The sequence below is a fragment of the Vipera berus genome (genome assembly GCF_964194415.1).
Source record: "Vipera berus genome assembly, chromosome: 2".
In the NCBI taxonomy this organism is placed as follows: domain Eukaryota; kingdom Metazoa; phylum Chordata; class Lepidosauria; order Squamata; family Viperidae; genus Vipera; species Vipera berus.
In genome coordinates, this window is record NC_138203.1 from 60,547,599 (window position 1) to 60,564,927 (window position 17,329).

General features: G+C 44.6%; 1 protein-coding gene across 1 annotated transcript in view; it reads right to left on the reverse strand.

Annotated features, from left to right (window-relative positions):
* Positions 1-9,729, reverse strand: part of LOC308662726 (uncharacterized protein) — a gene marked incomplete at its 5' end in the record, with an annotated part of 80,424 nt that extends 70,695 nt beyond the window's left edge. Inside the window, 2 exons of the mRNA XM_081318869.1 lie at positions 8,758-8,914; positions 9,436-9,729. Coding sequence (XP_081174995.1) covers positions 8,758-8,914; positions 9,436-9,729 — 451 coding nt within the window. The remainder of the gene's footprint in view (positions 1-8,757; positions 8,915-9,435) is intronic.
* Positions 9,730-17,329: the final 7,600 nt, after the last annotated feature.

A 17,329-nucleotide genomic window follows, 5' to 3' on the forward strand; every position in this document is an offset into this window, starting at 1 on the left:
GCTTGTCCGAGGACGTCTCCGTGGTCATGTGGCCGGCATGACTAGACGCCAAAGGCGGACGGAGTGCTGTTACCTTCCCACCGTAGTGGTCCCTATTTTTCTACTTGCGTTTTTATGTGCTTTCGAACTGCTAGGTTGGCAGAAGCTGGGATGAGTAACAGGCGCTCACTCTGTTACGCGGCACTCGGGATTCGACCCGCCAAACTGCCGACGATCTGATCAACAAGCTCAGTGTCCTAACCCACTGAGCCACCGCGGCCCACTACTAGACAGACATATTCTATGTAATCTTAGATATTATCCTTTTTTGTAACTTTATATATTATCACATTCTACTTAAATTTTAGACACTATCACATTTTTTGTCTATGGAGATTCTCAGTCATCCAGGTCATGGTTGTCCCAAAGGTGCTTTTTCAAAAGGCAACTGGTCTTTCTTTTTTTGTCCTTGAAGTTTCGCTTCTCAGTTCTGAAGAAGCTTCTTGGATGAGAAGCAAAATGTCTTCAAAGAAAAACTAAGAAAGTCCAGTTGCCTTTTGAAAAAGCACCTTTGGGATATCACATTTTTTCGGTAATATTAAATAGTTTTAGATGATTCTGTGTAATGTTAAATACTATTTTATGCCTAGACATAGATTGCTCTTTTTGGACTCAAGCATTCTAGTCAGATTGTTTTATAAATGTATTTTAACTTTGTCTTCAATTTTATTTATTGTCTGTTAAGATAGACTTAACAGAACACTCATGGATACATCTACTGGTCTAAGACTGTAATGAACTAATTGAGTGACAAGGTTGCCTGGAGGGGAGTGAGCATGACTGGAGTAGGCATATGACCTAAAACGAACTATGGGACCAAGGCAGATTCCAGTCCTTGACTTTGTCATTTGCACTCTCATCAGCAAGATGTCATTTATGGTGTCCACAGCAGAATTTGGGTCAGAAGAAGAGGAAAATATTACTTTAAAACTAGAATGTGGCAACCCTCAAGTTATGACCATAATTGAGTCCTGGAAACATGGACTTAAATCACGATCATAAAGTAGGTCACAATGTGACTGGACCCGATGTTGCCACTTTTTTTTGCAATTGTCATTAATCAAATCCATTGCTATGAGGCAGGTTTTGCCAGAAACTGTACATAAAAGCCCCCCCCCCGGTCATACGACTGCCTTTTGGGTGCTTGGCAACTGTCCCCCATTTACGGCTGTTTGCTGTAGGGGGAGGGGGAGGCACCAGCAATGTTGGAACTTCAAAGCCAGGTCATAAGTAGATTTTTAAGGGCTCATTATAACTTCAAATGGTTGCTAAGCGATCAGCCATTAGATGAATGCAACTTTAAGCTGCCTCTAGAGCAGGCTGGGAATGAGTTGAAAGGCGCTATCACAGGGATACGTCCACTAAAAACAGCTACATTAGTGAGGTAGCTTTTGGCTGCAGTTCATGGGACCTGAGGAGAATGCTTCGGGAAGGGAAAGTAACCTAAGTCTCCTTTCACAGTGCTACCATCTCTTCTTGCCAAACCCTCCAAAGCTGTGTGAGGAGGATCTGCAATCACTCAGATCTATTAAAACCAGGAGCAAAAACTTGCAAGTATTCCCTGAACTTCTACAGACCCTGCAGTAATAACAAAAACAGGGAAAATAAACATACCCAGCAGTGAAGAAAAGTAGCTTAAATCACTTGTACACGATCCATGTAAATACCTTTCTATTATAAACTTACTACGCATTTATTTGTCTGTCTGTAGTAAAATAAAATTCTGGGTCCTCATGGGAAGGGAGCTGAAAATCTTTCGAGCTACCTTTCCCTTGGAAGACAAAAGCAGAAAGGCCGCAGACCAGGAGTCAGAAGGTGGCTTGAGTTGGAGTTTCCACAAAGGAGGAAACAGATTGCCCACAGGCTTCAGAGAACTGAAGGTTCTCCAAAAATCAAACTTATTATAGTTTCACTACAATTTCAAAAACAGCACAGCTGACCACAAAACTAAATTGGCTCAGCTGCTGAGGTTATATAATCACAAGGAACTGGAGTAAATCTTACAGCAATATAAACTTTAGGAGGAGCTAGAAATTGTAGAGCATAAGTCATTTCTTTGTCTGCATTTTTTCCCAGTTCAAAAATATCTTCTTTCACACACAAAGTCTTTCTCTATGTCAGGGGTGTCAAACTGCCGGCCCATAGGCCGGTTGTATCATGTGGAGGCTGTGCTCACCCCAGCTCCGGCAATGGGGAAAAAGTCGCAATACGTTGTGACACGTCACGTGACGTGGCAAGTTTGACACCAGTGCTCTACATCATTCTCATTGGGAGAGGATAAAAGATGAGGCGTTGATCTGAAGTCTCTGCTGATCATTGGTAAGTCTTACTATCAAGAGCAATGGCCTGTTATTTGGTTTCCATGATACGTTATGCATGGCTATCCCTTGATACAACTGTTCTCTTAGAATCAAGAATTGGGGTGGGAGTGGGGGAAGCAGGGAGATTATTTAAACCCCATAAAATTTGGGGGGATCCCTGGGAAATCATTTAAGCCTTAGTAAAATAAGCCAGCAATAGGATGAAATATGTAAGAAATAAGTGGCTGTGATGACTACAACTAACATATCTGATATTTGGAAGAAGTTTCATACCACTTTATACTCAGTTTTATAAAATCATACATGTTACATAAACACAAAAAACAATACTGTATTAAATTATATATTAATACATATTATATGATATACAATATATGATATACAAAAATAAAATGTATAACTCTTATGTCCACTGACCAAGGATATTATGGAAACTATACTGGTGTGTATGCACACATAAATGCTTTGTAGATATAACTATTAATCAAGAAAATCTAGAAACAGATTTCACATAGGCCAAGAATAGTTTCCTTGAGCAAACCACAGTCATACTATCAGATCTTTATTCACAATAAACTAATTTATAAATTAAATTCTAATACAAGGTAGCCAAGAAAAAGAAATATAACAGTTCACTGAATATTTTAGTACTATATTTCAGTATAATGCAGAGATATAAATTGTTTTCTTTTTTCTTTTTAACCAGTATGCCATACCTAGGAGTTGGAGGATTTCCATTCACTTCCTTTTTACTCCAGTATCCACTTGCGAATGCCATTTAAGAAGGCTGTATTTGGGGAAGAAAATAATGGATTATTCTGACAGTATATAATGAAATTTCTGTTGGTGTTCACTAATAAATATTATGTCTGGGATGAGATCTGTCAATGTGTATTTGGGAAATGTTTCCATTAGGAAAAGTGAACAGGACTGACAAGTTCCTAGTTCAATTGAAAATTCATTCCAGGGATTGTCTCAATTTTTAGAAGCAACTTTTATATGGAAGAAAAGGAAGAGTAATGTCTTCCATATAAAGGGGTAGTTACAATAGGGGAGGGACCAGATAAATCTTACTGCACATAGAAAAATCTAGGCTTTTATCCTCTATCTTCAATTAAACTTTTACCAATATTATCCATCTAAATGTGTGTAAATGCAACTCACAAAACATCTACTTAGCATGACCAAAGGGAAATTCTGATAGGAAAATATGGCAGAGATAGACTTCAACATATGTAAACATCATCAAGCAAAAAAGTAGTATCAATTAATAGAGTATTATCGTATTCAGTAAAACTGATAACAGTAATGGTTCTGTTGCAATCTTCCTTGTAATTTGTTAGTGGAAGTTCTTCAATAATGACAAAGCATCAAACAGAATTGAATTTCCTCCCCCGTTTATTTTTTTTTGTCTGTATTCTACTCACCCGTGATTCTGTTTCTTTAGAAATGCAGGAATTAATGTCTGCAACTTCAGTTAGCCTCCCAATTTTGATTCCACCAGTTTTATCAACCTTTTTACCTTCCCTGATTAACAGTTACTATGGTACCAACATACACAGATTGAAATGCACACCTTTGTTGCCTTTATAATTCTGATTTATTTCCGGGTTATTTGAAGTCATGGCAACTCAAACAGACACTGACCTTAGTGTACACTCAATACTCTCATCATTCCGTCCTTCTCTAGCAAAAAACCTATTGAATGTATGTATGGAAGATTGCCATTAAAGCAACAGTAGACAAATTTTTAAGTAAAGGATCAATCTTGACTTTGCAAAGACTATTATCATGTATATACTTTCCTATAAGCAACTGATACCATATTCTGTAGTATTAACTGAAAATCAGACTGTAGAACTGTTAGTGCGATGAAAATAAATCTTTATAGGGATTATAATAAAAGTTTTGTATCTGCCCATCTCTCCGTAACATACTTCTTCTAGGGGTGAGCTTGTTTTATAACAAGGTCCTGGTAACTAACTTCCATTTGTTGTTGTTCAGTTGCTAAGTTGTGTCTGACTCTTCACGACCCCATGGATTATAGAACAGCCCCCCCCTTCCATTATAACTAACTTCCAAAATGCCTTGTTACTGAAAATAAATAAAAATAAACAAACAAACAAACAAACAAACAAATAAATAAATAAATAAATAAATAAATAAATAAATAAAATAATAATACTTGCAGCTGAGGTTTAGCAATATATGGAGGTTAAATTGCCCATCTCCAATTTTTAATTATTTTCTTCCCCTGACATCAATATTCTTGGATATGAAAATATATGGGTATCTATATGATAAGGATGAGTATTTTTATGTGTTTATCAAGGTACAAGTCAAACTACAGAAATATAAAAAATATAAAAAAATATAGAAATATAAAAATAGTTCATGATTTAGTAACCAAACCAATTGGATAGATATTTACAAGGTAGAGAAGCCAACACTTGCAACTATATATATTAGCACCACCTTACAACACAGAGAAATACATCCGCATCAGTGGTGGGATTCAAATATGTGAACAACCGGTTCTCTGTGTGGATGCCACTTCCGGAAGTCCGTTCTGGGCCTGTGCAACAAAAAAATTAGCTACTGGTTCTGCCAAACTGGTGCGAACTGGCTGAATCCCACCACTGATCCACATCCATAGTTCTGTATAACTGTGGCCTGTAGTCCACCTTGTGCTTTCTTCAAGTAGTTCAATGGGAAGAAGAAAACTAAGCACACTACAAATTAGCCCAATGTGTGAGTCAGGCTTCTATGACTGAAAAGAGAAGACATTTGTAAGCATTTTTTTTCTGTTGCCTTTCCAAACAACCAAGTAATTAGAGTAAAATGTATGTATCCCTGTCCCACAAAGCCATATTTTGTTTCTAGCAGACTAATTTTGGCAAAACATATCTAGGAAAAATCAAATTATTCCAAAGCTTCTATGGTTCCTTTTTACCGGAAAGATAAAACAATATTTGCTGTCATCCTAGTCCAAATACAACCCATCCATTCATCCTTTTATTTACTACATACAATTAATCACTGAAGACAGCAATTTCTTGCCTGTCTTCCATGAAATTGTCCTTATTTTATCCATCTCATGAATGAAAAAGGCTGAGGTCATAGTAACGGAGGCATAAGCAATGTTTTTTCTGGTCTCAAGGCAAACTTCTCGGATGTGCCTCCCTATCTTAATATTAGCTACATTATACTACAATAAATAAGTGTACCCTGGAGAAAAGCACAGCTCCTGGCTGGGCAACATAGTGTGCTCCTACAGTAACGTTCCAAGGTCTGTGAATGTAACTCTACTCATTTAGTGAATAAGGATAAACAAAATAAACTAGGGAAAAACAAGCAGTATAGGCAGAGGGGACATTTCTTATTATGTGAAGGCACAACATTTTTATTTCTGGTCCTGGATTGGTCTGAATTTTTGACAAAAGGGGAGGGGGGGTTTAAGCAAGATCCCTTGCCAATGTGTGAAGTTTTTTAGAAATTATGTTTGGCACTCGAGCTAATGTAAAACTCTGGATTGATTAAGTTCTCAGCAGTCAGTGTTACCATAAACAGAAACTCTTAAGCATATTGCTATTAGAGCTGCATTATTAGAGGCATCAGGTGCTAACTGCAATGATACACAAATGGTGAAACATGCATCCTGGCCTAACAATACAAATGCCACTGTTAGTGCTTGCATGCAATGTGAGAAGGCCATGTTTAACAAGAAGAACATTGCATTAGTAAAGGTAAAGGTAAAGGTTCCCCCGCACATGCATGCTAGTCGTTTCCAACTCTAGGGGCCGGCGCTCATCTCCGTTTCAAAGCTGAAGAGCCAGCGCTTCTCTGAGGACATCTTCGTGGTCATGTGGCTGGCATGACTAGAAGCCAAAGGCGCACAGAATGCTGTTACCTTCCCACCATAGTGGTCCCTATTTTTCTACTTGCATTTTTGCGTCCTTTCGAACTGCTAGGTTGGCAGAAGCTGGGATGAATAACAGCCGCTCACTCTGTTATGCGGCACTCAGGATTCAACCTGCCAAACTGCCGACCTTCTGATCGACAAGCTCAGCATCCTAACCCACTGAGCCACCGCGTCCCTGAACACTGCATTAAGAGATGTTAAAATAAGAGAGGGTGAAAGTAGATTGCTGTAATATGTCTTCTCACCGGGCACTGAGTCCGATATCTATATACATGGTTTAAAAAAAAAGCAATATCTTTATGATAGACTATAATAACAAAGCAATAAATATTATTGATGGCTACCAATCTCTTGCATGAAATGACACTAAAAGAAGGCAGAAGTCCTAGTAAATGATAGAGACGTTTCCTCAGTTCTCCTTAACCACAGTATTGTGTAGCCAGTTCTTTGCAGGCATTGAGGGAGACGGAGGGTTCAAACAGCAACAGGTTTTATTGAAGGTCAGAACATAACAGAAGCAACATAGGTGCTGCTGTGCAGCTATTTATACGGTTGGCCAATAGGCGGCGACCAATAGGTTTAAGCAGTGGGTTCCCACCCAAAGACCTACTTAGCCGGCTGGAAACAACCAGTCTGGGTCGGACCTGCAACCGTTACAAGCATACGCATGAACTAAGCACTTAGCAATTGAACTAAGCAATTAGTAAGCAGTACAACATAAGCAAACACTTACAGCATATAAAAGGCCAGTACATTACACCCCTTCTCCCTGGATGGTACACACATTCATTTGGTTACAAAATCTTGTAGGTATTTGGGGGGGGGTGTCTTCGTGCTTGTTTGGAGCATTGGGGGGTTGCTGGAATCTCCTGGTCTACCGGTTCGCCTGCCATGCTGGGTAGACCCGGGCTCTGAGGTTCAGTGGAGTCAGGGCCTGCGGCATCTTCGGTCTGGACTGTTGACATGTGTAACACCTGCGTACTTGGACCTCGATAGCTTTATCTAGCCCTGGCCACCAGAGGTAGCTCCTTCCCAGTGCCTTCATCCGGACAATGCCCGGATGGCCTTCGTGCAGAAACTGAAGAACCCTGGGCCTGAGTGAACTGGGGACTACGACCCTGCTGCCCCAAAGAATGCACCCCTTATGTGCTGAAAGCTCATTTTTCCGAATGAAAAAACTGGAACTTGCCCCCCTCCCGCTATTTTCAAGCTATCCTGTATGAATCCAAGCCAACACATGACTTAGGATTTTGTCGGCTGCCATTTCTGCAGCGACATCTCCCGCATGTAGGGGAAACTCTGGCAAGTCTTATATTGCTAAAATGTGTGCAGCTGGAGCCGGATCGGGCTCCACGTGTGGCAAGTGCAGTCTGCTAAGGCCATCTGCATGGCCCATTTCTTTGCCAGGTTTGTGCACCAGCCTGTAGTCATAGGCCGAAAGGAAGACAGACCACCTCAACATTCATGGTGACAGAATTTGAGGTGTCTGCTTGTTCGTTGTGAACAAGCCTAACAAGGGCTTCTGGTCGGTAAAGACCGTGAACTGCCTCCCATATAAATAGTCATGGAACGTCTTAACCCCGGCCACGATGGACAAGGCCTCTTTGTCAATTTGTGTGTAATTGCATTCCGCTGAGGACAAGGTCCTTGAATAATATGCGATGGGTGACTGTCTCCCACCTGCCGACAAGTGACTCAGCATGGCTCCAACCCCGTATGGGGATGCATCACACGCAATGCAAACTGGCAGCTTTTCGTTAAAGTGCATAAGCACTGAGTTCGAGGACAATGCCTTGACTGCCTTGAAACTCCTTTTGTGGAGCTGGGTCCACTGCCATTGAGTATTTTTGTCTAAGAGCTGGTATAGCAGCTCTGCCACTGTGGCCTTGTTAGGGAGGAATGAATGATAAAAATTTAGGAGGCCCAAGGAGGCTTGAAGCTCTCCCTTGGACCTAGGGCTTGGTGCCAGCTGAATCGCTTTCAGCTTCGACTCTGCAGGATGGATGCCCTCAGCATCAATTCGAAACCCAAGGAATTCTGTAGACTGAACCCCAATCTTGCATTTGTCTCTCTTTAATCTAAGTCCCGCGGTGCGGAACTGCTGAAGGACGGCTCTAAGCCGTTCAGCCAGAACTTCTGTGGACTCCCCAGCAATGAGTACATCATCGAAGTAGGGGCAGATCCCCGGAATACCTTTGAGCGTGCGCTCCATGATCTCTTGAAAAATTCCTGGGGCTATACTCACCCTGAATTGAAGGCGGTTGACCTTGAAGTCCCCCCTGTGTGTAACAATTGTTTGGGCGGCTGCCATGGCCTATCCACCGGCAGCTGTTGATAGGCCTGCGCTAAATCTAATTTAATGAACATGCGGCCTCCTTGCAATGACGCCAGAATATGGCTGACTACTGGGATGGGGTACGTGTGCTGCTGTAGTGCCCAGTTAATGGTACACTTGTAGTCAGCACATATTTGTACCTCTCCATTGGCCTTGAGTGGCGTTAGAATGGGGGTCTCCTACTCCCCACTGTCTATGGGCTGCAAGACCTCGACTAACAAGCTTGTCCAGCTCTGCATCAGTTTTATGCTTTAACACAAACGGCACACGGCGGGGCTTTACCCGAATTGGTGCAACCTGGGGATTAAGTTTAAAAGCTATTGCAGGGCCTTTGTACTCTCCCAAACTTGGGCCGAAAACATCTGTGAATTGCTTTCAGACGGAAGACAAATCTGTTGTTTGAGTCCAGTGAATGCGGGTTACTTGGATGCCCAATGCATCGAACCAATCAAGCCCTATGAGGCTCGTATGTTGGCCATCTACCACAATAACATCTAATGGGCCTGAAAACCCCTTGAACTTCACCGTAAGTGAAGTTACGCCATTGACCGCCACTCTGGAATTCTGGGAATCAGTAAGTAAAATATTGGATGGTCGTAGCTTGACCCATCTGTTGCTACGGCTGCAAACGTGCTGGAAAGTTCCAATGGAGATGATGGACACAGCTGAGCCTGTGTCCAGTTCCATTTTACATGGAACCCCTTGAAGTTCGACCTGCAGTTGCAACTTCTGTTTAAGAGGTCGGTGGGCACCAGTGCGGAAAATCCTCTGGCGGCTGGAGCAGAACCCTACTCGGTGTTGCCCCAGGGCCCCGGTACCTCTCCTGAAAGTCTTGTCCGGCTGGCAGTCCCTTTGGTGACCTCACAGACAGCAACAATGTTGCCTGGTTTTCCACATGCCTGGCACATGGCTGTCCTGAAATGGAAATCTGTGCATTGTTGGCAGCTTCCGCAGCCCAAGCACCTTTCGTGGTGCTGCTGAATCTTGTCGACTTTGTGGTCAGAGTCGGTGTCTTCCAGTCGTTCAGCATCCTTGTGGACAGTTTCTGTAGCTGGCGCGCTTTTGGAGGGCCACAAAGCCTTCATGGTCCCCCTACTGGCTTCATCCGCCATGACCTCCTTTAAGGCCTCTTGAAGTGAGAGAGTCTCCTTTGTAAAGAGTTTTTGTTGGAGCTCTCTGTTCCTGAGTCCACAGACTAAGCGGTCCCTTAGTCGCTCCACTAGGTCGGAGAAATTGCAGAGTCACGATGCTTGACGAAGTGCTGTGATGAATTCTGTCACCTATTTGCCAGATTGTTAGTGTTGTTTGAAGGTGTGCTTCCATGCTATCACTGATAGCTTAAGCTCAAAATGGTCGAGCAGTTTCTTCTTGAGGTCAGCATACATGACGGTTTCCAGTTGCGCTGGGGTGACCAAGTTCTCGGCGATATTGAAGGTGGCTGGGCCACACATACAGAGGAGGGTCGCAGCTTTAGCCCATCTTTGCTGACTTGATTTGCACATAGTTCTGTACACGGGAAATGTAGGACGACCATCTTTCCGGGATGTCATGTCGAATTCCTCGAGCTTTCCAACCTTCGACATGGTGCGTAGTCTTCACAGCTCGTGTCTCGCATTGCGTCGTGCTGCTGGCTTCTGTGTAGGCCCTGGGACGGATCCTCAGGGCGGGGTGGTCTCTAGCATGGCTTGCTAGGCAGACTGAGGGGTGGGGGGAACGCTGTTTCCTATCAGGCTCTGTGCTGGTCTCACCCCCTAGTGACTTCAGGCTCTTATGATGAAGCAGCACATCCCATCCTTGTCACCAGTGTTGTGTAGCCAGTTCTTTGCAGGCATTAAGCGAGACGGAGGGTTCAAACAGCAACAGGCTTTATTGAAGGTCAGAACATAACAGAAGCAACATAGGAGCTGCTGTGCAGTTATTTATACAGTTGGCCAATAGGCAGCGACCAATAGGTTTAAAGCAGTGGGTTCTTGCCCAAAGACCTACTTAGCTGGCTGCAGACAACTAGTCTGGGCCGGCCCAGCAACCGTTACAAGCATACACGTGAACTAAGCACTTAGCAATTGAACTAAGCAATTAGCAAGCATTACAACATAAGTAAACATAGCATATAAAAGGCCGGTACATTACACACAGCATGGCCATACCCCAGCAACATCATTATTCCATTCATTTCATGCCCTGCCGATATCTGAGGCAACTTAAACTTCTAGAATATAAACTGGGAACAAACCCTACTCCTTACTAGCACTGAAGAAACATGGGTAATAAAATGTCTGCAAGAAAACAACAAAGCTCAGAGCACAGAGCACCCCTCAGCTTACCTACTCTAACCATATTGTAATGCTTTCTAATCACATGTTTGCTGTGAATAGTTTCAGGGATTGTGCTCTACTTAGCTCTTGTTGGCCACCTCTATCTACTGTGAGAACACTCCATTCCCTGTGGTTGTGAAGCTCTTCCTTCTGCAGTTTAGGTTGGATTGCAAGGTAGGCTCCTGGCTCCTGGAGATGCATCTGTCCAAGTAATATCTGACTGCTGCTTTCAATACTGCTTGTCAGGTCTTACACAGCCTCCCTATAAATATAGGGTTAGAGATCTTGTAAAAGAGTATTGGACCTGTTTTTAAATACTACTTAATGCTTCTAAAAGTTTGATCCTGCCTTATACAGGCTGAGTTAACAGGAAAATGAAAGCCAGGTTCTGCTGCTATGTGTTATGGGCATTAAAGGTTTTCTACAGTTTGGGCTGACATTGGTTTTTTTCCATTTTTAAAAAATTATTATTTCTTAGGGCCTATGCAAAAATGCTATCACTCTGGACAATGACCTAAGGCCAGGCTCACACAACTGCAGTTTCCATGACTTTGTGCAGTGCTTCACAGCTATTTACTTATTACTTTTCAGAGAATTAACAATATTATGTCCCTCTTGGAGGGAGAGCGGGCATCCCTGTGCCCTCTCCATACCAGCTTTATTAGCAGTAGGTGCTATGGTGATGACTATTGTTGTTACAAGTAAGCCACTCAGATTTGTGTGACTCAAGATATCTGCTCTAGCATTCAAGTTCTCTTTGACTATTATCTAGCTACTTCTGGATGCTGCTAGACCTGAGGTCAATTGCTTCTACCTTAACGTCATTTGGGCTGGATGCATCTTACCTGTCAGCTGTGCTGTTTAGCCCATTTTTAGAAAAGCATTATACAGAAACAGCTTGGATGACAGGTACGAGACACAAAGGCAAGCTCTATGGAAGATCAGGAAGACTCTTTTCTGCTTCACCTTGCATCCTGCCACCTCCCCTTAGCACTTGCCATCAGTGACATGGGTAATTGGAAAAAATGCTAAACCTGCCATGCAAAAATCAGTTTAAATTCACCCAATCTCATCCTGCTTCATGTTAGGGAGAGAGATTGGTGGCTGTTTTCCCGCTGGTAGATGATACTTGTTAAGAAAAATAAAGGGACTCTCTTTCCTGACTTCTGGAGGTTTCTTCCTTGTCTATTATCATGTAAGCAAAGCACCATTTGCTGGAATAACAGTGGCGGAATAGGAAATGCCTGGAAGTGGTGGGGTGGTGAAGGTGGTGGAATGAACAATTTATGCCTGCATACTTTCCTTTAGGTTCAAGAAGTGATGGATACCATTATATTTATAAGACCCCTTAGTTAATTCTAAGAAAACAGCAATGTTCAAATTAATTCATAGTCCAAAGATATGTATCCACACAACTAAATATAATTAATCTATTTGCATAAAACTATATATTTATTAGGGACGCAGTGGCTCAGTGGGTTAGGACGCTGAGCTTGTCGATCAGAAGGTTGGCAGTTTGGCAGGTCAAATCCCGAGTGCCGCGTAACAGAGTGAGTGCCTGTTACTCGTCCCAGCTTCTGCCAACCTAGCAGTTCGAAAGCATGTAAAAATGCAAGTAGAAAAATAGGGACCACTACGGTGGGAAGGTAACAGCGTTCCGTGCACCTTTGGCATCTAGTCATGCCGGCCACATGACCACGGAGACGTCTTCGCCAAGCGCTGGCTCTTCGGCTTTGGAACGAAGATGAGCACCGGCCCCTAGAGTTGGAAACGACTAGCACGCGTGTGCGGAGGAACCTTTACCTTTACCTTATATATTTATTTATGCTTACCTAAAGTAAGTCTTGATACATAATCAAGACATTTCTATTCAGAATAAAGTGTTGAATCTATTGTTGGGGAAAATAGCTTTATTTTTTAATATTACGAATGCTACAGGAATTGCTTTATTGTCTCAAAAGAAACAGCAGTATGATGCAGCAAAGAATCCTAACCTTAACCCAGTTGTCACATTGATTCTTTCTTAATAACAAAAATAGGTAGTTGTATTTATTGCATCAATACACTGAATTACAGTTGAAGCAGTTTTTATTATTAGCAAACCTAGGCACCAAATGTATTGTCATTGCTGAATATTAACATGCTCTGTTTGACTGTCAGATGCCCTTTTAAACTCTAGCAAGTCAATGAAATTCAGATAATTTTGGAATCCAAATTCCTTCTTTGCCATGATGTTAATGGCAATTTCTGATTACACAATACAACTAATCAGTTAATATGACAGAATTAAAAAAAATAAATGTTACTGAATCAGGCTTGCCATTTTATGCTTTGAAGACAGATATCAAGAAGAATCCAGCCTGACAGGGAGGAGGGATGAGCTAGTTTAGAGTCACTGTGCTACTGTAAAAGGGCTGGAACCGTTTTTTTCCTGAATTCCTTGGAGCCTCGTCTAACTCTTCCCAAGAATAGGCTGCCAGATGAGGGAGATTTCTGTATTATAGGCAGAACATAATAGTTAATTAGAGCTCTGCACATGCAGGGGTCTGGTTGTTCATGCCTGAGAGCAGTTCCTTCAAAATCATTATTTTTTTAAAAAAACAGCTTAGGTTTTTAATCGCTATTAACTTCAGAAAGAGTTAAATAAGAGCAAACCTAAGCAATATTTCCCCTTCATGGATTACTGCCTTGTCGTGGCGAAGGGGCTTGCGTAATTCAATGAAGCTATGAGCTATGCCGTGCAGGGCCACCCAAGACGGAAAGGTCATAGCAGAGAGTTCTGACAAAACGTGATCCACTGGAGAAGAAAATTACAACCCACTCCAGTAATTTTGCCATGAAAATCCTATGGACAGTACCAAAAGGCAAAACGATATGACGCTGGAAGATGAGCCCCTCAGGTCGGAAGGCGTCCAATATGCTACTGGGGAAGAGCAGAGGGCTAGTACTAGTAGCGCCAGAAAGAATGAAGCGACTGGGCCAAAGCCGAAGGGACGCTCAGCTGTGGATGTGTCTGGTGGTGAAAGAAAAGTCCGATGCTGTAAAGATTTTTTCTCCATAGGAACCTGGAATGTGAGATCCATGAATCAAGGCAAGCTGGACGTGGTCAAACAAGAGATGACAAGACTGAACATCAACATGTTAGGAATCAGAGAACTAAAATGGAAAGGAATGGGTGAATTTAATTCAGATGATCATCAGGTATACTACTGCGGGCAAGAATCCCTCAGAAGAAATGGAGTAGCCTTCATAGTCAATAAAAGAGTAGGAAAAGAAATACTGGGATACAATCCTCAAAATGACAGAATGATTTCAGTTTGAATCCAAAGCAAACCATTCAATATCACAGTAGTCCAAGTCTATGCCCCAACCACCGGTGCTGAAGAGGATGAAATTGACCGGTTCTATGAAGCCCTACAGCACCTTATAGAACTAACACCAAAAAATGATGTCCTTATCGTCATGGGGGATTGGAATGCTAAAGTAGGAAGCCAAAAGATAACCGGAATAACAGGCAAGCTTGGCCTTGGAGTACAAAATGAAGCAGGGCACAGGCTGATAGAATTTTGTCAAGAGAATACGATGGTGATAGCTGTTGTGACTCAGGGCCAGCCTGTGGGTCCGACAGCCGGGTCCGATGTATCGGAGGACTCAGATGTGGGGGAGGAGGGAAACGAACCGGCTGATGATGATTTGGAGGCTTTGCAGAGTCCTCAGCCGGGGACCTCTTCTCAGCTGTGTGAGCCCGAGAGTGCGGAGGATGATGACCCACAGCTGGCCCTGTTCAAGGACGCCCGACGTAGGAGGCAGACGAGCAGGGACAAACAAAGAAAGACTATGGGACTCCTCGGAAGGAGGCACAGGGAGACCACGCCCTGAGCTCTCTATAAAAGAAGTGTTTGGGGAGGGGCTGGTTGCTGAAAGCAACTTTTCCGCTTGAGAAGACAAGCTCTTGTGTTTTTGTTAACTGCGTAATTAAATCTTGGCAGAAGCCTTTTAGCCTTGGACGCTTTCCAGACTCTTCTCTTAATTAGGGGTTGCGAGAAGAGGGCTGGTTCAGAACAGTTTGCTTTCAGCCACCCACCCCTTAATACTACGATGGAGCAGCTTCTTGCCGAGAATGCCCAGCTCAACCAGCAACTCACCTTGCTGGCCACTCAGGTGGCACAACTGCAGGCTCAGGTACATGCTGCCCCCCCACCCAGGAGGAAATGTCAGTTAGCTATGCCGGATAAATTTGCTGGTAAACCAGAACTGTTTCCTGCCTTCCTGGGACAATGCCAGCTTTATATCAGCGTGAGAGCAGCTGATTTCCCCACTGACCGAGATAAGGTGGGATTCGTGTTGAGCCTTCTGTCGGGAGATGCAGCTCGTTGGGGCACGCCTCTGTTGGCACAGCCTAGCCCTTTGTTGGATAACTTTGGGGGGTTTTGTGACCATATGCGCCTCATGTACGAGGACCCGATTAAGGCGCAGACCGCCACCCGACGTCTGAAAGCTTTGAGGCAGGGTCAGCGCCCCCTACAGGCCTATATCAGCGATTTCCGGCTGCTTAGCCAGGATTCCGCCTGGAATGAGGCTGCGCTCGTGGATGCCTTTCAGGATGGCTTGACAGAGGAGATGTTGGATGAGCTGGCCCGCGTGGACATTCCCTCAGACCTGAATGGGCTGATCCATCTTTGTCTGCGGATCGATGCCCGGCTGCAGCAGCGTAAGAGTCGCCGTGCCACCCCACAGACCCCTGCCGCCCCTGTTGTGCGTGAGCCCCCAGTCCAGAGGGAGGAGCCAATGGAGCTGGGTGCCGCCAGGTCCCGTCTATCGGTGACGGAAATGGACAGACGACGATCGGAGGGGTTGTGTTTTTACTGTGGGGACCCTGGACATTTGGCTGCTTCTTGCCCGAAGAAGCGTCAGCGGGCGTCAGTGACCAAGCCTCCCCCGAGAAAGTCCCCTGCTTTGCTATCGGGAATACGGCCCGAGCCCGATCTAGACGGTGTGAAAGATCGGGCGACCCACAACGATCACGCCGAGCGACGCCGTTTCGACGGTGCCTGTGAACCTCCACGGCATTTGATTTTGGAGGCACGACTGATCCTTCCTGGCAAGCCAGAGGGGATTCCGGTCCATGCCTTAATTGACTCTGGGGCTACCACTAACTTTATGGATTCGGCCTTTGTGGCCAAATGGGCTGTTCCCCAGTGTCCGGTGGATCCGCCCATGCTTGTGGAGACCATCGATGGTCGAGTGCTCCTGTCCGGGCCTATCACGGCCGCCACGCAACCCGTGTGTATGGCCATCAGTACCCATGTGGAGGCCATTCAGTTTTACGTCACTTCGGATCTGCACTTCCCCGTGGTCTTGGGACTGGCGTGGCTCCGGGCGCATGATCCACAGATCTATTGGTCTCAGAACTTGGTCACCTTCCCAAGTTTGCAGTGCGTGGACCACACCCGCCATATCTGTGCCGGCCAGGTGGAGGGTTCCTCAGGGGTTTCCTTGCCTCCCGTACTGTCCGACTTTGCTGACGTGTTCAGCGAGTCAGAGGCGGACCAATTACCCCCGCACAGGCCCTACGACTGCTCCATTGACCTAGTCCCTGATGCGCCTCTCCCAGTGGGGCGTTTGTACTCCATGTCGGAGCCCGAGTTGGCTGCATTGCGGGACTTCCTGACAAAGAACTTGGCTCGTGGATTCATCCGGCCCTCGTCCTCGCCAGTGTCTGCGCCCGTGCTCTTCGTCAAAAAGAAGTCGGGCGAGTTACGGCTTTGCTGTGACTACCGGAAACTCAACGCTATCACGGTGCGTAACCGCTACCCGCTGCCCCTCATCCCCGAGCTCTTGGACCGACTCCGGGAGGCTAAGATCTTCACGAAACTGGACCTGCGTGGAGCTTACAACCTCGTCAGGGTTCGGCCGGGTGATGAGTGGAAGACAGCGTTTGGTACTCGCTATGGACATTTCGAGTACACGGTGATGCCGTTTGGCCTGACCAACGCCCCCGCTGTGTTTCAGCATTTTATGAATGACATCTTTCGGGATCTGTTGGACCAGTTTGTTGTGATTTACCTGGACGACATCCTGATTTACTCCCCGTCGCGTGAAGCGCATCATCAGCATCTCCGTCAGGTCCTGCAGCGCCTCCGGAAACATCGGCTGTTTGCCAAGTTGGAGAAGTGCCAGTTCTACCAGGTGACCATTGATTTCTTGGGCCACCGCATTTCTCCCGAGGGCATCGCCATGGATCCAAGTAAAGTTGAGTCGTTGCAGAGTTGGCAACCCCCGCGTCGCGTGAAGGATGTTCAGCGACTTCTTGGATTTGCCAACTACTATCGGACATTCATCCCTGGCTTTGCTGCCTTGACAGCCCCCCTCACCCGGCTCCTGCAGAAGAAGACTC